The 20,537-nt window shown below is 40.3% G+C and overlaps 1 protein-coding gene across 4 annotated transcripts in view; it reads left to right on the forward strand.

Moving 5' to 3' along the window:
• LOC132393468 (interferon-induced GTP-binding protein Mx3-like) overlaps nucleotides 1-19,186 on the forward strand; it is a 47,705-nt gene extending 28,519 nt beyond the window's left edge. For all 4 annotated transcript variants that reach the window (XM_059968739.1, XM_059968742.1, XM_059968741.1 and 1 more), the window contains 7 exons: nucleotides 2,441-2,519; nucleotides 4,100-4,222; nucleotides 10,482-10,626; nucleotides 12,896-13,054; nucleotides 15,395-15,471; nucleotides 17,480-17,680; nucleotides 18,148-19,186. In XM_059968739.1, the coding sequence (XP_059824722.1) occupies nucleotides 2,441-2,519; nucleotides 4,100-4,222; nucleotides 10,482-10,626; nucleotides 12,896-13,054; nucleotides 15,395-15,471; nucleotides 17,480-17,680; nucleotides 18,148-18,375 (1,012 nt within the window). In that variant the 3' untranslated portion in view covers nucleotides 18,376-19,186. The remainder of the gene's footprint in view (nucleotides 1-2,440; nucleotides 2,520-4,099; nucleotides 4,223-10,481; nucleotides 10,627-12,895; nucleotides 13,055-15,394; nucleotides 15,472-17,479; nucleotides 17,681-18,147) is intronic.
• The last annotated feature ends 1,351 nt before the right edge of the window (nucleotides 19,187-20,537 follow it).

A 20,537-nucleotide genomic window follows, 5' to 3' on the forward strand; every position in this document is an offset into this window, starting at 1 on the left:
ATTAGTGCACTTTTATGGTGTCTTTCATCTGATTCCTATTAGGATGCAACTTTAGTTTGACATTGGAATGGTCAGAGATTTGGAGTCAAATGCATGTTATTCTCTGGATTTGAACCATTTGCACTAAGATAGAGATTTGAGGCTCTGGCAGTAACCTGAATTGACTTGAATAATATTAATGTTTCTCCAATGTCTGACAAAAAAATCAGCCAAAACATTATTTCAAACCATATATTAGAAAAAATACAAATGGCATGATTTATACACAGCAGCTGAGGATGGTGTGAGCTAATGTTGCGTAATGAATTTGCTTGTCATTCAAAAGGGGCGTGGCAATGGTAGATAAACTCTGTAGGAAAACAAACAGTGGTTTTCAGGAATCAAAACCACTCAATCTTTTCCATGTAACGTTAATTTTTACTGCCAGGTCAGAGAAGTATACAAACCAGAAACGGACCCTTGAAACCAACTTATCCATTCTGGCCTGAACTGGTCCCATTTTCCTGCATTGAACCCATGTCCCTCAAACTTCCCTATCCAGCCACTTGTCCAAATATCATTTAAATTTTATAACTGTACCTGTCTCCACCACTTCCTCTGGCAGCTTGTTCTGTACACCCACCACTCTGTGGGAAAAATTGGGCCCTCAGAACTCTTAAATCTTCCCCCTCTCATCTTAAACTTCCGTCCTAAGAATTTGACTATCTACCATATCCAATACCTGTCACGAATTGTAAAGAAGGAATAAAGATACCCCTCTGCCTCCTTCACTCCATGGAAAGCAGTCCCAGCCTATCAGGTCACTCATTATAATTCAAACTCTTCAGTCCTGGAAAAATCTTTGTGAGTCTTTTTTACACCCTTTCTAGCTGAATCACATCTTCCCTGTAACATGACAAACAAAACTGCACAGAGTACTCTTAACCAATGTTCAAAGTCAATTTAACATACATGTCGTGGGCAATCACAATAGATACAAAGAAACACAACAGGATCAATTAAAAACTACACACAAAGATGGACAAACAAACAACATGCAAAAGACGACAAGAAGTGCAGATACAAAAAGAAAATGTTAAGTAATAAATAATACTGAGAGCATGAATTGTAGAGTCTTTGAAAGTGGGTTTATACGCTTTGGAATCACTTCAGTGTTGTGGTGAGTGAGGCTATCCATGCTGGTTCAGGAGCCTGATGGTTGAAGGGTAATAACTGTTCCTGAACTTGGTGGTGTGGGACCTAAGGGATCTGTACCTCCTTCACAATAGCAGCAGTGAGAAGAGACCATGGCCTGCATGGTTAGGTCTGTTGTATCTTTAATATTTCAATTGTGTGTGTGTGTGTGTGTGTGCTCCTGTTTAAATAATTAATTACAGATTATTTGTAAAAATACATTAATTGCTAAGTCATCATAATAAGTGGGCGCCTTGCTTTAAGTTAACTCAAATTTACACTGGTATTTTGGACTCTTTGTGTCTTTCTTTGAATTAGTTTAATGTTTTGAAGTTACAAAACATAACAGGGTCCTTGAGGATTGAAGGTTGGTATTTGGCATCCCCACTCCCATTCTCAGTGTCCTCACCATTGAAGGCGAGGTTGCCGTGTGCCTCATTCACTGCTCTAACAGACAGTACGTGAGCAGGCTGACTAAGGAACAAAGGTGAAAGTGTTTGACATGGTGCAGAATGTGATGATGGAGCTGGGGAAGTGTCACTTAAAGTGTGAGATTGGTAAAATGAAAGGTGTAGATTGCCCAAGTTTGTCAGTTTTCACGCACAGAGAATCAGAAGGAATACTCTGGACTTTTCTGGTTATTTACTGCTGGTGGACAATGGGGAGATAGTGAGGCAAGAACAAAACAGCGGATGCTGGAAATGTGAAATCGAAACAGCAGATGATAGAGACACTCGGAGATGATCTGGTTGTCTCGCTTGCTAGGAAGAGAGAGAGACAAACACAGCATCCCCAGTGGTTTCTGATATGTGTAAAAAGATTGTGTTCAGCCATAAAGGTAGTGCTTGCTCTTCCATCTCCTTTTCTGTTGGAGTTGTCTGTGTTCCAATAGCTTACCCATAGAAACTAGGAATGTTGCATTACTGGTGCTGACTGATCGAGTGATAACGTTGACCATATTGTGTCCCACATCCTTCAGTTCAGAGTTTATGAGCAGCATGGGGAGGATTCTAAATTCAGTGCTAGGATTGTCCGGAGTGGAAATAATCCAGTGTGGAGGAGGTGCAAGAAAGCGTGGTACTACCTGGATCATGGGCCCCCCTGGCTTATGTTGCTAGTATATCATGAGGCTTGTTAGTACCGTCTCCACACTTCATATACATAGCACTTCCCAGTTAAGGCAATGCAAAAACAGTTGGATTATTTTGCCATTATCTCATAAAATATCAGCCTTGACTATGATATTCTTCAAAATTTTATTAACTAGGCAACTTTTTCAAGAAGGAAAGGCTGGTATCTCAAATTTGGCTGTTCGGCTAACAAAGGAACTTGTTAACCACATTAATGTAAGTCATATTCTGTAAAAGCAATCTCAATTTTTGATAATATATAGTGCATTATGCTCAATCGTATATTTAAAGTACAAACAATTCAGCATCACTAACATGAATTTTGTGGGGAACTCTGATGAGACTAAAATGGGTTTTGTTTAACTGGAGCATATTTAGTCAAAGTCAAAGTTTATTGTCATTCAATCATGTACATGTATACCAACAGATCAATGTAACTTAGGCACAACACAGGAAGTAATATTACCACAAATAATAAGATGAATTTTGGGAATTCTTTTGGATATATTGCAGTTTCAGATCATCTTTGGATTTCTGAACTGTAAGCCTGAATTTGTGGCATTTAGCTGATTAAGAGAATCTTTCTGCTGGGGAGTGTTATTACTTCAGCTAATGTGAGGTAACATGTTAGAGAAGAAAAAGAGGAAGATTAGTTTTATTTGTCACATGTACATCAAAAGGTGACACTGTAACATAGTGGCTAGCACAACAATTTACAGTACCAGCTACCCAGGTTCAATGCATGTCACTGCCTATAAGGAGCAGTGGGAATTATATGTTCTTGCCGTGACCTCTTCAGTTTCCTCCCACAGTCCAAAGATGTACCATTTGGTAGGTTAATTGGCCATTGTAAATTGTCTTGTGATTAGCCTGGGATTAAAACATCAAAACATAGTGAAATATTTGCGTCAGTGACCAAAACAGTCCACGTATGTGCTGGGTGGGGGTGTGGGTGGGGCTAGAGAGCCTGCAGGTGTTGACGTGCTTCTGTCACCAATGTTGCATAATTTGCTAACCGTGATCTGTATGTCTTTGAAATGTGGGAGGAAATTGGAGCACCTCGAGGAAACCCAAATGGCCATGGGTGGAGCATATAAATTCCTTACAAACAACACTGGGTGTTGAACCCTGATCTTACAGCTGCTACTCCTTGATAGAGAGATGCGAATAGCAAGTTCTTCTGAAAAGGAAGACCCAAGCATAGGACCAGGAATGTGGGATGGGTGTATAAAATTAGTGGGATCAAGACAAGGTAGTAAGCAGAAGTTGACATAATCGTGCAGAGGTGCAAAGACTAAAAGTCAAAGATGAGTAATGCAAAATACATGTATGCTCATGTACAATGAAAAAAAATTACTTACAGATTGTCAGATAAGTGGAATATTACTGGGGAAGGTGGGCAATTTAGACAACATTAATGGACAGAGCAGTGTTTGTTGTCACTCTCTAGTTATGCTATAGTGACAATAATCAAAAGTTCAAGAATCAAGTGTCATATTAGAGGCTTGGGATTTGCACTGAGACACTATGGTAGAGCAGGAATGACATCATCCAAGACGAGATGATAAAATGTGCTCTCTCAAGTGGATTGTTGTTGAATGAAATTACCTATTTAATATTCAATTTCAGAAATATTGCATTGCATCTCAAAACATGAGCTCATGCTACAAGCTTTCCTTCAGAGAAGGGGATTATGGAATAAGTTGGGATGTGAAAGTGAGAAGTTAGCATCAGAACTGGCAGGCTCACCTTTCTACTAAACACACAGTGAACTTTGCATAATCTGTCTTTTCAAGAAATCGTTGCCTCAGTTGCGAACGGACATTGAAGAGAAACTAAATGAATCATTGAAATCTATAAAGATGTACAACACTGCGGTCCCCTCTTCTTACAGTGAGAAAATGACATTCATAATTGAGGTAAGGCTCTCTTTATTTAATGGCTACATTTAGGCTGTTCAACAGCAACATTCATGAAACGTAGAACAGAAAAGCATGGTATAGTCTCTTCAGCTCATGATGCTGTGCTGAACTTTTAAATTACTCCAAGATCAATAACCCAGGCATGGGCAAACTACGGCCCAGGGGCCATTTGCGGCCAATTAAGCTTTATAATCCGGCCCGCAGAACTTGATGAAATTATATTAATAAACGTTAACGTTTTCTCCGCGCAATTCTGGCGTTTTCCCAATAGATGACGCACTCTATATACATTGACCTTTGTTGAGATGCAGCGTATTACTCCACATTTGCGCTTTACTCTTTGTTCGGCTCGACCTGTTTATGTGAACAGGTGTTCAGCGTCATGAACATCAACAAAGCCAGCCACAGATCCAAGTTAACTGACCAACACCTCAGATCCATCCTGAGAATCGCCACAACAAAACTAAATCCAGACTTTGATGCACTGGCTAAAAAGGGAGACCAACAACACTGTTCCCACTGAAATTAAAAATAAGTTTCTTCGTTGTGTTATGTAAAAAATGCATTTGAAAATATTTTTTTCAATAAGCCTTACATGTTACATGTCATTTCGGTTAAGTGATGGACATGAGTAGTGCGCAGGTGCACGTACGTTCTCAAAATAAAAAATGCGCTCCAGATCAAATAACGCGCTCCACATACTGGCGCGCTGTCATTGTTCTGTCTTTGTGCTGGTCGTTGTTGAGTTTTGGCACAGGGGACAATTGAATAAGAAGGAGCAGGACAAGTAGACCTGCATCTCCTACCGTTTTTGAAATAAAGACAGTCAGGAGGAGAGTGATGATGATAATATCTTGAAGGATAACAGAATTTTCAGTGCTTTAAAATAATAACTGTTACTATTAAAAAAAGCTGTATTTTTTCATTTAATTTTCAGTGTTTTAAAAGTCATCTCAATAAATAGCTAAATACCATGGGACTTCAAAGACAGATATTTTGTTGTAATGCATTTGTTCATTTTCAATTGAAATTAAAGCACATGTTTTCTACATATCCCATGATATTTTATTTTCTCTTATGAGGTGTATTACCAAAACACTCCGTCCATCTGCTCCTGGTCCGGCCCCCCTGTCAAATTTTAGAACCCTTTGTGGCCCACAAGTCAAAAAGTTTGCCCACCCCTGATCTAACCCTTCCCTCCCTCATAGCCCTCCATTTTTCTATCATTCATGTGCTTATCAAAGTATCATAAATGACCCTAATATATCTCCCTTTACCACCACCCCTGGCAGTGCAACCAATGTACTTGCCTCTCTCTGTAAAAAGAAAACTGACTCTGACACTACCCCTATACTTTCCTCCAATCACCTTGAAAGTATGTAATCTCATATTGGCTATTGCCACCCCAGCTGAAAGATGCTAGTTGTCTCTATGTATCTCTTTTGTCCTCTTAATCACTTTTATCAAATTGTCTTTTACCCTAGTTCACTACAAAGACAAAACCCTAGCTCAGTCAACCTTTGCTCAAAAGGCATTCTTTAATCCAGATAGGATTCTAGTAAACTTCCTCTGCGCCCTCTCTGGAGCTTCCAAATCCTTCCTATAATAAGGCAACCAGAACTAAATACCGTAATCCATGAGTGGTCTGGCCAGCTGGTGGCGTAGTGGCATCAGCGCCAGATTTCGGAGCGAAGGCTCCCGAGTTCGAATCCAGCTGGCTCCCTTGCACGTTTTCCATGCATGCTGGGTTGAGCATCGAGCTAGCAACTCAGGCTCGTAAAAACAAGAAAGCCTGCTAAAAACACACCGTCATGACGGCGTCCCGATGACTCCACTCGGAGTTAAGGGCTTTCTTCGTTTTCTGAGTGGTCGAACTGGGGTTATAGAGCTCAACCTCACCCCATGGCTCTTGAACTCAATCCCCTGACTAATGAAGACCAACATGCCATCTGCCATCCTATCAACTAATGCAGCAACTCCATGGGTGTCAAGATCCTTCACACAGCTAAGAATCCTGCCATTAACCTTGTACTCTGCCTTAAAGTACAACCTTCCAAAGTGTATCATTTCATAATTTTACAGATTGAACTCCTGTGGAGCTTCCTCAGCCCAGTTATTAATGTCCCACTGTAACCTATAACAACTTTTCGCACTATCCACAACACCAGTGACCTTTGTGTCACCTGAAAAAGTGCTAACACATCGTTGCATTTCCTCATCTAAGTCATTCATAAAAATCACAAAAAACAGGGGTCCAAGAATAGATGTCTATGGAACACCACTAGTCCCAAATCTCCAGGCAGAATATGCTCTATCTACTTGTATACTTTGCCTTGAATCCAAACAGCCAAGTGTCCCTGGATCCCATGCCCCCGACTTTCTGAATGAACCTGCCGTGATTAACCTTGTCACACACCTTACTAAAATCCACATACACCATATCCATTGCTCTGCCTTCATCAATCTCTTTGGTTACTCCTTCGAAGAATACCATCAGGCTTGTGAGGCACAACCTACCCCTCACAAAGCCACACTGGCTCATAGATTTTGTCTCTATTCTCTCCAATGGTCTCCCAACCACTGGCATAAGACTCAATGGTCTATAAACTTTCTTGATCAAAGGAATAACATTTGCCACTGTCCAGTCTTCTGGTATTACTCCTTGTGGTCAGTGAAGACACAAAGATCAACTACTAAATTGTAGCAATCTCTTCCCTCACTTCCCATAGTAGCCTGAAGTATACTGTAACTCTTCCAGGCCGGAGACTTACCTGTCCTAATGCTTTTCAAATTTTCCAAGCCAACCTCTTTCTTAAATTCAACATATTAGCCTATCCACACTGATCTCACATTCATCAACATCCATCTCACTGGTGAATGCTGAAGTAATTTTTTCATTAAGGACCTATCCCTTATCTCCCCCAACTCATAACACATATTCTCTAATCCAGGTAAATGCTCTCTGAATCCTGTCTAAAGCTTATACATCCTTACCATAATGAGGCGATCAGATCTGAACGTAATACTGATCACAGTGGGGTTTAACCAGCGTTTGATGGTGTTGCAACATTACCTCAGCTACTGAGCTTGATCCCCCAGCAAATGAAGGCCAGGTTCCATTACATGAGTCTGTTCTATACTGACCTTACACTTGTCAAAGACCAACACTGAAGAGAAGTATTCATTCAGGACCTCCTTACCTCCTCTGACTTCAGGCACATGGTTTCTGATTGGTTCTACCCTCTCTCTAGTCTTCTCCTTAATCCTATTTGCCAGGGGCTTTTCATAGCCCCTTCTGATTTTCTTAATTCCCTTCTTTAGTTCCTTTCTGGCATTTACTCCTCACGTGTTTCATTTGATTCTAACTTCTGAAGCTTTACATACTTTTCCTTTTTGACTAAATTCATCACCTCTCTGGACATCCAAGTCCAAGGTTCTCTTATCTTTCCATCCCCTTCCTTCCTTCTAAGAGGAACATACCTTTCCTGTACTCTGTGCAATTGATCTTTAAGCACCCTCCACGTGTCTGATATGGACTTGTCAGATAAAGGTGTTCCGAATTAATGCTTCTTAATTCCTGTCTAATGCCCTCGTAATTTTGTCTGACTCCCATTTAAAACTAACCCACTAGGACAGGGGTGGGCAAACTTTTTGACTTGTGGGCCACAAAGGGTTCTAAAATTTGACAGGGGGGCCGGACCAGGAGCAGATGGACGGAGTGTTTTGGTAATACACCTCATAAGAGAAAATAAAATATCATGGGATATGTAGAAAACATGTACTTTAATTTCAATTGAAAATGAACAAATGCATTACAACAAAATATCTGTCTTTGAAGTCCCATGGTATTTAGCTATTTATTGAGATGACTTTTAAAACACTGAAAATTAAATGAAAAAATACAGCTTTTTTTAATAGTAACAGTTATTATTTTAAAGCACTGAAAATTCTGTTATCCTTCAAGATATTATCATCATCACTCTCCTCCTGACTGTCTTTATTTCAAAAACGGTAGGAGATGCAGGTCTACTTGTCCTGCTCCTTCTTATTCAATTGTCCCCTGTGCCAAAACTCAACAACGACCAGCACAAAGACAGAACAATGACAGCGCGCCAGTATGCAGAGCGCGTTATTTGATCTGGAGCGCATTTTTTATTTTGAGAACGTACGTGCACCTGCGCACTACTCATGTCCATCACTTAACAGAAATGACATGTAACATGTAAGGCTTATTGAAAAAAATACTTTCTAATGCATTTTTTACATAACACAACGAAGAAACTTATTTTTAATTTCAGTGGGAACAGTGTTGTTGGTCTCCCTTTTTAGCCAGTGCATCAAAGTCTGGATTTAGTTTTGTTGTGGCGATTCTCAGGATGGATCTGAGGTGTTGGTGAGTTAACTTGGATCTGTGGCTGGCTTTGTTGATGTTCATGACGCTGAACGCCTGTTCACATAAACAGGTCGAGCCGAACAAAGAGTAAAACGCAAATGTGGAGTAATACGCTGCACCTCAACAAAGGTCAATGTATATAGAGTGCGTCATCTATTGGGAAAACGCCAGAATTGCGGGGAAAAAACATTAACAAGGTTTATTAATATAATTTCATCAAGTTCTGCGGGCCGGATTAAAAAGCTTAACGGGCCGCATATGGCCCGCGGGCCGTAGTTTGCCCATGCCTGCTCTAGGACCATTCTTGTCCTTATCTGTAGCTATCCTGAAAAATAAGGAGTTGTGCTCTCTGCTCCCTAACTGCTTACCTATTGAAAAGTCGGTTACCCAGCCAGGCTCATTACCCAACACCAGGTCTCGTTGGACCCATCAACAGATTGATTTAAGAAACCTTCTATAATATACTTAACAAATTCTGCCCCATCTAAACCCCTTGTACTAAGACGGTTCCAGTTTAAATGAGGGAAATTGAAATCTTCCATGACAATAACCCTGTTATTTTTATACATTTCTTTAATCTGATTACTTATCTATTCTTCAATATCCCGGTGTCTTTTAGGGGTCTGTCGTTCAATCCTATCAGAGTGATTTCACCCTTCCTGTTCCTGAGTTCCACCCAAATGGACTCAGTGTCTGACCCCTCCATCGTGTCTCCCCTGAGTGCAGCTGTGAAATTGTCCCTGATTCGAAGTGAAACTCCACCCCCCACTTCTCTTACTTCCCCCTTTATCTTTTCTAAAACTTTGAAAACCTGCTACATTAATTACCCATTCCTCAACCAAGTTTCAGTAATGTCATAGTTCTAGGTACTGATCCATGCTCTAAGTTCATTACCCTGGCCCTGCACCATTTTCCCAGCTACTAAGTTCAACTAAGCTAAAAATGTTTTGTTGATGATTTTTGTTTCTACTCAGTGCCTGAGGCTGCTGGCTTAAGTGCCCAACAATAATCAGCCAGCATTGACGGGTTCCAGTTGCCCTGATACTGTTTCTCCATCACTGCCATGTCCTGGTGAAACCTCTCACCATGCTCCTCACTGACGGCACCAAGATTTGCAGGGAAGAAGTCTAAATGGGAATGCAGAAAATGAATCTTTAGTGACATGTTGCACTTCATGGTTTTTAATGCTTGAAGCATGTTGTACAGACCAACTGCATGTAGTCTGGTGCTCTGTAGATGCTGAGAAATGACATTCTTGAACATTTTCCAGAGAAAATCACATGGTTCCACTAGAAATTCTTTGAATTGCCTATCATTGATGAACTGTTTTAATTTGTGGACCAACAAAAGTACCTTCCTTCGTCTTGCCATCAGTTATTCTGACTTGAATTATAAATTGAAATAACAAATATGGTCAATTTCAAAAAAAGGATGCATGTTGGGGAAATTCCATGTTGATTTTCATGATCAGCGGCCCAGAATCCATAAGATATGTCAAAACGTATTCAAGAAACAAGATGCTTGCTGTCCAGTGTTATCAATTACTCCAGACCAATGCTCTTGAGCAGAGCCACTAATTTCCCTGAAATTCTCCCTCTCTGTACCAAACTACCCTCTCCACCCTACTTTTCTCTACCCATAATCCACTGACACCACCTACCCTCATTAAATTGCATGTACTAGTCACACAATGAATCTCTCACCATTGGTCGGCCTGCCAATGATCTCCTGACATTCAGGTCTCAAAGTTTCACTTGGAAAATAAGCTCTGGGTACAACAATGCCTTCCAGTGGTCTTTTTTGTTTTATTCCTTCCTAAATGGTTACGCCAGTAATTTTACAAACCTTGTCATTTCATCACAGAAAATCAATGATTTCTGCAGCCATGTTAAAAGTTTGATGTCAGGGGAGGAGCCGTATGACAGGGCAAAAGGAGAAAGGTACATCACCAAAGTGCGGAAGGAGTTTGCGACTTGGAACTTATTCCTGGCAAAGAGAATATCAGACTGTGAGTAGAGTACTCACTGGAGTTACCTTCTTTAATTGACTGTTGTGGGTTAGGCTGTACAATCTAGTTTGCTGATTAAATGTAATCCAACAGGCTAATGTTGAAAGGCACCTCACACAATATGCTGGAGGAATTCAGCAGGCCAGTCAATATCTGTGGAAAAGAGTAAACAGTTGATGTTTTGGGCTGAGACCCTTCCTCAGGACTGGAAAAATAGATGAGAAGTTAGAGCTAGAAGGTGGGGGGGGAGGAAGTACAAGGTGGCAGGTGATAGGTGAAACGGGGAGGGGGGGTGAAGTGAGGAGCTCAGAAGCTGATTGGTGAAAGAGATAAAGGGCTGGAGAAGGGGGAAATCAAATAGGAGAGGGTAGAAGACCATGGAAGAAAGGGAAGGGGGAGGAGCACCAGAGGGAGGTAATGGGCAGGCAAGGAGATGAGGTGAGAGAGGGGAACAGGAATGGGAATGGTGAAGGAGGAGGCAATTTCCAGACGTTTGAGAAATTGATGTTCATGCCATCGGGCTGGAGGCTACCCAGACGGAATCGAAGGTGTTGCTGCTCCAACCTGAGTATGGCCTCATTGCAGCAGTAGAGTAGGCCGTGGACTGACACCTTCCTGCTTCTGGATATTTGCGTTGCAAGGATCATTTGGAAAAAGGTCAAGAGGAGAGACATTCTGTATCAATCATTAGGAGAAACGGAGGCACCTTACCTCTGCTTGTTTCTGCCTGGTTTTCCCTGCCGAGGTGCTGCCGAGTACAGGTCCGCAATCCCTTATCCGAAATTCTTGGGGCCAGTTGCATTTCAGAATTCAGAATATTTTGGATTTCAGAATCCCTCCTTATTGGTTCCGGGATCCCCACGGATACCAAAAAACACGTATGCTCAAGTCCCTTATTTAACCTGCCTCAGTGCGGGTGGACTTTAGGACCCGGCGGAGCTCCTGACCTATGCACATCCTCCCGTATACTTTAAATCATCTCTAGGTTACTTATAATACGTAATACAATGTAAATACTATGTAAATAGTTGTTATACTAGATTGTTTAGGGAATAATGACAAGAAAAAAGTTTAATTCCAATGAAAACATTCAATAAAACATAAAAATACGGCTTCAAATGACCCGAATCAAATACATGGTAAATGACTTATTGGAATAAATGTAGAATGTTACTGTCACTGTAAAACTTCAGTAACTTGTCTTTCTATTTCTTTAAATCATAAACAGTGGTAGTTCCGACACCATATTCTTCAGTAAGACGCCGCACAGACACACCACGATCAAGGTTCTACAATAACTCTACTTTCTGCGTTATTGATGATAGGTGCTTCCTTCTCTTTTTCTCGTTGTTACCCATAGGGGTATCTGCAGCTCCTTTTGACATTTTCACAGTGAAATTAAACACAAAGTCAACAGTGAACACAAAATATCAGCAAACAGCAAATGCACGTGTAACCAGTACGAAAGCTGAGCCACAACTGACGTCTGGCAGCCTCTACTAGTGCTGCCACGTCACACCTGAGTGACATCAGCTGTTGGCGAGAAAACTTTGGTTTTCTGAGCTTTCTGGATTTCAGAATTTCGGATAAGGGATTGTGGACCTGTACTCTGTTAATCAGGATAGTTAGTTCCGTGCCTGAGTCATCAGTGAATAAATCAGTGCCCCCTTAGGGCAAGGAAGGAATGTACACACGGAGATGCAAGTGATTCTGCAGGTCATATTCAGATTATTACATATATGTTGAAACATACAATATATGTGTCATTTGTGTTAACCAACACAACCTAGGGATGTGCTGAGGGCAGCCTCCATATGTCGCCACGCATTCCAGCACTGAGGTCAGTATTTTTGATAAGGGGACTTGGCCCGAAATGTGGACGGTTCACTTCCATCCATTGACCTTCTAAGTTACTTTAGCATTGATTCTTGACAATACTGCCTCTGTAGGTAGTTGATGAAAATTGCTTTTACTGTAATTACAGCAATTAAGTAATTTTATTTGTAGCTTCAAATAGTTTGAATGTTTTTTGCAGTTATTTGTCACTGCTTTGAATTTGCAGTTCCTATTTTCTTTCACTGTGCATTGTAAATCAAAATTCATTATAGTTTTTATGTAATGACCGGAAAAGGAGAGCGGATGGTGAGTAAGCGGTCTGCCGCCAAGGGGGCAGTGGCCCAAAAAAGTTTGGGAACCACTGATCTACATATTGCCTTTCAGATGTGATACTGTAAAAGAACACAAGTCTCACATATTTTTTCGGTGTCAGTCCGAGACTATGTCCGTGACGAAGTTCTCCAGTATGAAGATCTGTACCGTGGAAGAGAGCTGCCTGGGTTCATCAACTACAAAACCTTTGAATCTCTTATGAAGAAAGAGATTTCTCAACTTGAAGATCCAGCCATGAGAAAATTGAAGCGTATTACTGGTATGTGACTGCTATGCATAAGGTGCACAACTTCGAACTGTAAGAATACTGGCTATTCTAATGAAAATATTCATCAAAGATTTTGGTAATTGCTTCATTCTTGTCACATGTATCAAGAAATAGTGAAAAGCTGTTGTTTGGATGCCATTCAGTCAGGTCAGTCCATGTATCAAGGCAGTACAAAAGTGAACGATATAAAAATGCAGAATATAGCATTATAATTATAGAAAAAATGCAGTGCAGATAGAGAAAGTACATGGGCCATGGTGAGGTGGACTGAGAGTTCAAGAGTTTATCATGCAAGAGATCCTTTATCATTCAAGAGTCTTTTAACAGGGTAGAACCTGTTCTTCAACCTGATGCACTGTGTTCTCAAGCTTTTGTCTCTTCTGTCCAATGAGAGGGGAGAAGAGGGAATGAGCAGGATGGAGGGGTCCTTGATTGTGTTGTCCACTTTCCCAAGGCAGTGGAAAAAGCAGACTTAGTCAATGGAGGTGGATGTCACCACCTAAATTCACCAGGTAGGTGTACCTGGGCTGAAATTCACCTTCCTGTCTGTGTATTGAGCTCATTGGAAACAAATGTGGGAGTGACAAAAACCAGCGGCTAATCTTCTTGTAGTTCTTTAACAATAGTGGCCAAAGACCCCTCCCCCAGAATCATATTAAGAAGGAGCCTGAGATTTCTTCAACTCTTTGAAGAAGCTTTCCAGCACATTTCACCTTCCTCTCCCCAGCAGATTCACGAGCTTCAGTCTTAATTCATTTATTCTTTTTCCAATATTTTTATTAATTTACATATAAGAATACAGAGTACAGGATAAAAATATACCAATACATTATACTAAATTGCATATAAAGACTTAACCCTATATTCATACAGATTAATTAATTTGTAACATTGAAATATAGTGATTTTATTATATAAATAAAAAATCTAACCCACTACCAAGACCGAAGCTGATTAGTAAAGAAAAAAAGGGAAAAAATTATTAGTCATCATCTATGCTTTAACAAGAAATCAAAGGTTTTGAAAAAAATTCAGAAAAGGTCCCCACAATGTTTGAACGTCTTGACTAGATTCAGAGATTGAACATTGAATCTTCTCTAAATTTAAACATGACATCACATCACGTAACTACTGGGCGTGAGTAGGAGGGGCTGCGTCTTTCCATTTAAGTCAGAGCATCCCTCTGGCCATAAGAGAAATAAAATCCAAGATGTGGAAGTTAGATGACTCTCCAACAATACCAAATAAAGTGGTCAAAGGATTAGACTTAAAGTTTACTGAAAAGTATCAAGAAAGTTTGAAATACCTCTTTCCAATATTTTCCAAGACTCGGACATGTCCAAAACATATGAAAGTTCATTTATTCTTGCTGAGATTGTTATATTGAAGTAGTTGAACCTGTCTTGTAGACCAATATCATCTCAGTCTCGTGTTCTTTCTCTGTCTTTACAGCGATATACCCTTGTGCAGTTGACCTTTGAATGTCCACAGAGAGCCCAGAATAATAATAAAATACTCAATGATATGGTCATAAGACATAAGAGCAGAATTAGGCCATTTGGCCCATTGAATCTTTTCCACCATTCTATTATGGCAATTTTTTTTATCCCTCTCAACCTCATTTTCCTGCCTTCTCCCAGTAATCTTTGATGTCCATATTAATCAAGGACCTACCAACCTCCACTTTAAACAGACCCAATGACTTGATCTCCAGAGCTGCCTGTGGCAATGAATTCCACAGATTCACCACCCTTTGGCAAGAAAATCCTCTTCATCTCTGTTTTAAAGGGGTATCCTTCTATCTCTAATCTGTGCCCTCTGGTCCTAGACTACCGGACTATAGGAAACATCCTCTCCACATCTACGTTATCTAGACCTTTCAAAATTCAACAGGTTTCAATGGAAGCCCCCTCATTCTTCAGAACTCCAGCAAGTACAGCCTAGAGCCATCTGACACTCCTCTTATGTCAACCCTTTCATTCCTGGGAATAATCTTGTGAACCCCCTTTGGACAGTCCCCAATGCCCACTCATCCTTTCTTAGAAGAGGACCCCAAAATTACTCTCAGTACTCCAAGTGTGAATATTATCAACATTAATAACTAACCAGTTGTTAGAATCAATTAGCCTGTGGCTAAGAACAAGGGAGGGTGTAAAGAAGAAAAAATGTGAGAAAGAGTGCTGTAAGGGAAATGCATTCAAACTGCTATTTTAAGCCTTTATTCAGATCGTTTGCCAAACTAAAACAAAATGGTGATATTTTCTTTTAGTTGATTCAGAATAACTTGGTGGTGGGTTTGGAAAGTGACTTTTGTCCTCTCTTCTGTTGTAGAGATCACAAGGGAAGCTCTTTTAAATATCGCTGAGCAACATTTCAATGTCTTCTTCAACCTTTACAAAGCTGCCAAGGTACAGTATTTATGCACATGTACCTTCTGCCTACTGTTAGCCAGAGGAACCGGAGAGTATTTGAGGAATGGGTAGGAGGGTGGTAGAAGTTCTTGCCAATTCCAAACCATTTCTTGCCCAATTACATTCCCATTGTTTTTGCCATAGGAGCATTGGAACAAACACGGCCATTCAGCCCATTGTTGCCGGCCCCCTTTTCCAATGCTTCAGTCAAGTTGATGACAAAATAAGATGAATGGCTTCCCCCGTGTCATAAATTTCTGCGATTTGATGGCTGGTCTCTACCTCAACTCCACATACCATCCATGTTTCCATATCTGTCAACAATGCCACCCAACAAATTTCAAATCTTCTTGATGACATGTCCACATTTTATTACCGTGTGTGTGATCAAATCTCTCTCTCCCTCAATTGCATGTTACAATTGCATAGAGATGCCGGGCTGGATTTTTCATTTTGGCACTTTTGGCATATGCATGAAGACCTCAAAATACAAAATAGAGTTTTTGTATTTTGATCCTCAACCAAACCATTGAAAAGACGAGGTACCATTATGGGTCCCTGGAGATCAGCAAGTGTCACCCCTGCACCCTCAATCATACTGTAAATTCCTTAACTATGAATTAAGCACATCTTCAGTGTTGGGTATTTGTATTATGGAAAATGGGCTGAGCTGTAGGAAGCTGAAGTCTCACAAATACTCACTGAGCAGCTTCTTGCCATCTGCTGTCAGATTTCTGACGGGTCCATGAACCAACAAACATCATCCTGCTTTTCCGTACCTTTCTTTTGTATTATTTATTTATTTTTGTCATTTATAGTAATTTTGTCTTTGCACTGTACTGCTGCCACAAAATATCAAATTTAATGTCATTTTAGTCAGTGATAATAAATCTAATTCTGATTTTAAACTCTCTTGCTCATCCTGTTTGGGTGTAATAGGGGCAAGGCCTCCATGTCTGGTCAATATATGTGTCTATCCTAATGCCTGTTAAATGTACATTGGCAGGTAATCTACATTCTCGTGTTCTCTTTCAACACATTCCGGTATCCACCTAGATTTCTTCTCCTTTTCTTTTCCCAACCCTCTCCTCACAACGGCCCCCTGCCTTGTTCCTTCTGCTCATCATCCTCCCCACATCTGGCTCCACCTATCATCTGCTCTTTTCTTGTACTGCTAAGTTCTGGCAATCTTTCCTCTTTTCCTCAGTGCCTGTGGAGATTCCCGACTTGAAACATCAATCTGTGCATTACGGCTCCAGGAATGCTGTATGACCTTCAGAGTTGTTACGGCATTCGTTGTTCCTTCTTAAACCCTAATCAGTTGTTCTTTTTCTAAATAAACTTATACCCTGGTCCTTACAACTTCCTCCAGTTGTCACTGGTCTCGGGAGCCTGTCATTTCATCTTCTGGTGCCTCACCTGTGGTTAATGAACATGTAAAAATTAGTATCAGGGATCTAGTCATCATGTTTCTCTTTGCATGGCATTCTGGGATAGATCTTATTTGGTCCTGGGGATTTGTCCAACCTTGTGTGTGTTCACAGACTTTTAATGCCTCAATCTTCTAAATTTCCTGTTCTTAAGTATTCTTTCCTACTTGGTCACAAGTTGCTTTCCAGTACCTGCACCTTACTATCAAGGTCCTTGAGCAGGTGGAAGAGAGCCACCTTACTAAACTGTACATTGTTGCTGGTGAGGGATCTCCCCACCACGCACCTGCCCATGATGTTTTTGTGGCAAGAGTTCCAGGATTTAGGATGGTGTCCAACTCTGAATGGGAACTGCAAGCAGTAGTTTTCACCTACACCTATGGTCCTTGTTCCTCTTGGTGATAGAGATGGTGGGAATGGGGAGGAGCTGTTGGAGTAACAGGTAACTGTGATGCATTGTGTTGATGGTGTTTTTCCAGTTTCATAGAGCGTAAAATTGTTTTAGATTCTAAATTTTCCCGCTGGAAAGTGGGCCTTGAGCTGACTATATTTGCTATTTTTGTCTTTGCTTACAGGTCAAAATTGCAACTCTCAGCTGTGAGCAAGAAAGTGAAGCAGAGAAGCTGCTGCAAGCCCAGTTTAAGATCGAGAGCACGGTGTACTCTCAGGATGGTCTCTATAGCGAAGGCCTGAATAAATTGAAGAGCAGCGCTCTTCAATTGCATGGAAGTGTCAGCCTCAAAGAAATGTCATTTCATTTAGAAGCATATTACAAGGTAAACATACTGCAAATAATACTGAAGCGCATTAGATAACTCTCCAGTGTGTTCTAGCTACTGGTGGGCTATTTCCTCTTTGCTCACAGTAATACAATTGTTGAAAGAGTTAGCTGCGACATGAGGAATCACTTGCATTCTACACAATGAGTTGAAGTTTCTTGCATTGAACTGCTTAGAGGTTAACAGCAGATTCATAGGAATATAGGAAGAGACTCCCAACCCTGTGGCAACTGCAGCTTGTTTCTTTCTACTCACCTCTGACCCACATGCCCTAACACCGTTCTTTATAAAGAACTGTCAATGCCATCCACAAAAGGAAACTCCAGATTCTATTAGCCCCTTTGTAAGAAAACTCACTCTTGAAAACTTTAGGTCTGAATTTAGGACTCACTAATCTGTAAGAATGCACAGGGAAGTTTTGCTTCATTTTCATTTTTCCATTATTTTTATTCTCATCTCCCTAGATTGCCTCTAATCGACTGGCTGACCAGATTCCCATGGTCATACGTTGCTACATTTTAAATGAAATGGCTGAAAAGCTACGGATCGAGATGTTACAGCTCATCCAAGAGAAGGATCGCATCAATGAATATCTGATGGAAGATCAAGACACACAGAGAAGAAGAGACCAGCTTAAAAGCAAAATAGAGCGATTGAGAAAAGCCCAGAAGATATTGCTTGAATTTGGTTAAATAACTTGAATGTATTTATATATATTTCTTTTGCTAATTTCTTTCTTCTGTTTGGTCCTGGTGTTAAAAGTTACATCATGTTACAATCATGTGTAACTGTAAATATTGTCATCCTATTCACTTAAATTAGATGAATTTAAGGGTCTTCCTCGCCCAATTTTAACATATCTGATCGTCCTTCTGGATAATTTTCTATTCCCTGTTCTGACTGAAGTTAGCTGACCCAGGAAGTCATAGATTGAATTTCCATTAACTGCATATTGAGCTGCTCAATATGTTAACTGGTTTAAGCTGACTAGAAACTTTTAGTTATCTTTAATATACCAGATGTAATATCACAGAGCATTCATGTATTTACATTATGTATAATATTTCAGCTGTTGCATTGAAGTAAAGACTGAACTTAAAGCAAATAGATAATTATCAGATATGTTCAGAAGGATATATAGAAAGGGAGTGGGAATTAGTGTTTGTTTTCTTTATTGCACAGTTAGATTTACTGTAGTGTGGTCCATACCAATGGGACAATAAGTTATTTCTTTAGACTATGATTTAATGTTGCAAAAATCACTTTGAAATATGTTCGGTTATAACTTAACAAAATGCAATTACATAATTGGTCATTTTTGTATGTTAAGTGATAAATTGATAAACCCTTGGATCTTCAAGGTCAAAAGAAATCAATGCACATTACGGTTGTGCTTTTTTTTAAAGTCTGTTAAAGGAGGTCAAAATGTCTTTCATCACCAATGTAAAATGTCAGAATCAGGTTTAATGTCACTGGCATATGTCGTGAAATTTATTACCCTTTGCGGCAGCGGTACAATGTAATACATAAATGTGTGTGAGATAGAGGTCACTAACTGCATTCACTTCTGCACATTTGGTTAAACATGGACAAAATGTACCACAGGGGACTGGTGAACTTCCACACATTGGGTGTCCAAAGATGTATTGTTCATCCACTGACTTCTAAAGTACCCACCTGGTACAGTATTTATCTAATAGGAGACAGTGCTAAAGAACATTTCCAGTGTCGTTTTAAAAAAAGAAAAGAAAAATTTGCTGTCTCCAACCTTAAATTTCTGTAATAGGTCAAGTCTTTGCTTCCACATAGGATTCAACATCAGCAGATTCAGAAACAGTTACTACCCTACAAACATCTGCCTCCTGAACCAGCATTAAGATTTTTGAACCTATGCTCAGTAGAGCAATCTTTCATGATATGGTCCAACTCTACACATGACGCATTCTGTGCTATTAATACGTGGTATAGCCAGAACTTTTCAGAAGTTGCACTTGAATGGCGTCCATTCTACATCATAATGTGGCCAGTTTGTTCTTTGAGATAGTTGCTTAGATTTCTCTCTGATGCAGTTTTAAGTCTGACTTAATGTCGCATGGGTGATCATGGGAGGAGTAAGATCATGGTTGGCCTGCCCTTGAAGCAGGATGAAAGGGAGGTAGGAGAGGGTGAAAGAAATTGGAAAGAGAGATGAAAGCACCAACTGATAGGCTATCCTCAGGCTAAGCTATTTGGGGGACGATCTTCCACCTGGCCCATGTGGAGAAACCTCAGGTGTTCTAATACAAAAAGTGGTCACTGAGTTGTGTTACTGTGCTGGTCACAATTAGAACAATATAGCACATTACAGGCCATTCAGCCCACAATATTGTGCCAACCTTTTAGCCTGCTCTAAGATCAATCTAATCCTTCCCTCCAATATAGCTCTGCATGTTTCTGTCTTCCATGTGCCTATATAAAAGTCTCTTATAAGCCCCTAAATGTATCTGCCTCCACCATCACCCCTGGCAGGGCATCCCATGCACCCACAACTCTGTGTAAAATAGCTTACCTCTGACATCGCCCCTATGCTTCCCGCCAATCACCTTAAACTATGCCCCCTCACATCAGCTGTTCCCATCCTAGGAAAAAAACCTCTGGTGGTTCACTTGATCTACGCCTCTTTATCATCTTGTATACATCTCTCAAGTCACCTCTCCTCATCCATCATTCCAAAGAGAAAAGCCCTAACTCACTCAGCCTATTCTCATAAGGGATGCTCTCCAATACTGAAAATCCAATTTTCAGTAAAGTATGTTTTAAGACAAGGTTGGATAGATTTTTGCACTGTAGGGGAATTAAGGGTTATGGGGAAAAG

Source organism: Hypanus sabinus, chromosome 4 (genome assembly GCF_030144855.1).
Source record: "Hypanus sabinus isolate sHypSab1 chromosome 4, sHypSab1.hap1, whole genome shotgun sequence".
In the NCBI taxonomy this organism is placed as follows: Eukaryota; Metazoa; Chordata; class Chondrichthyes; order Myliobatiformes; family Dasyatidae; genus Hypanus; species Hypanus sabinus.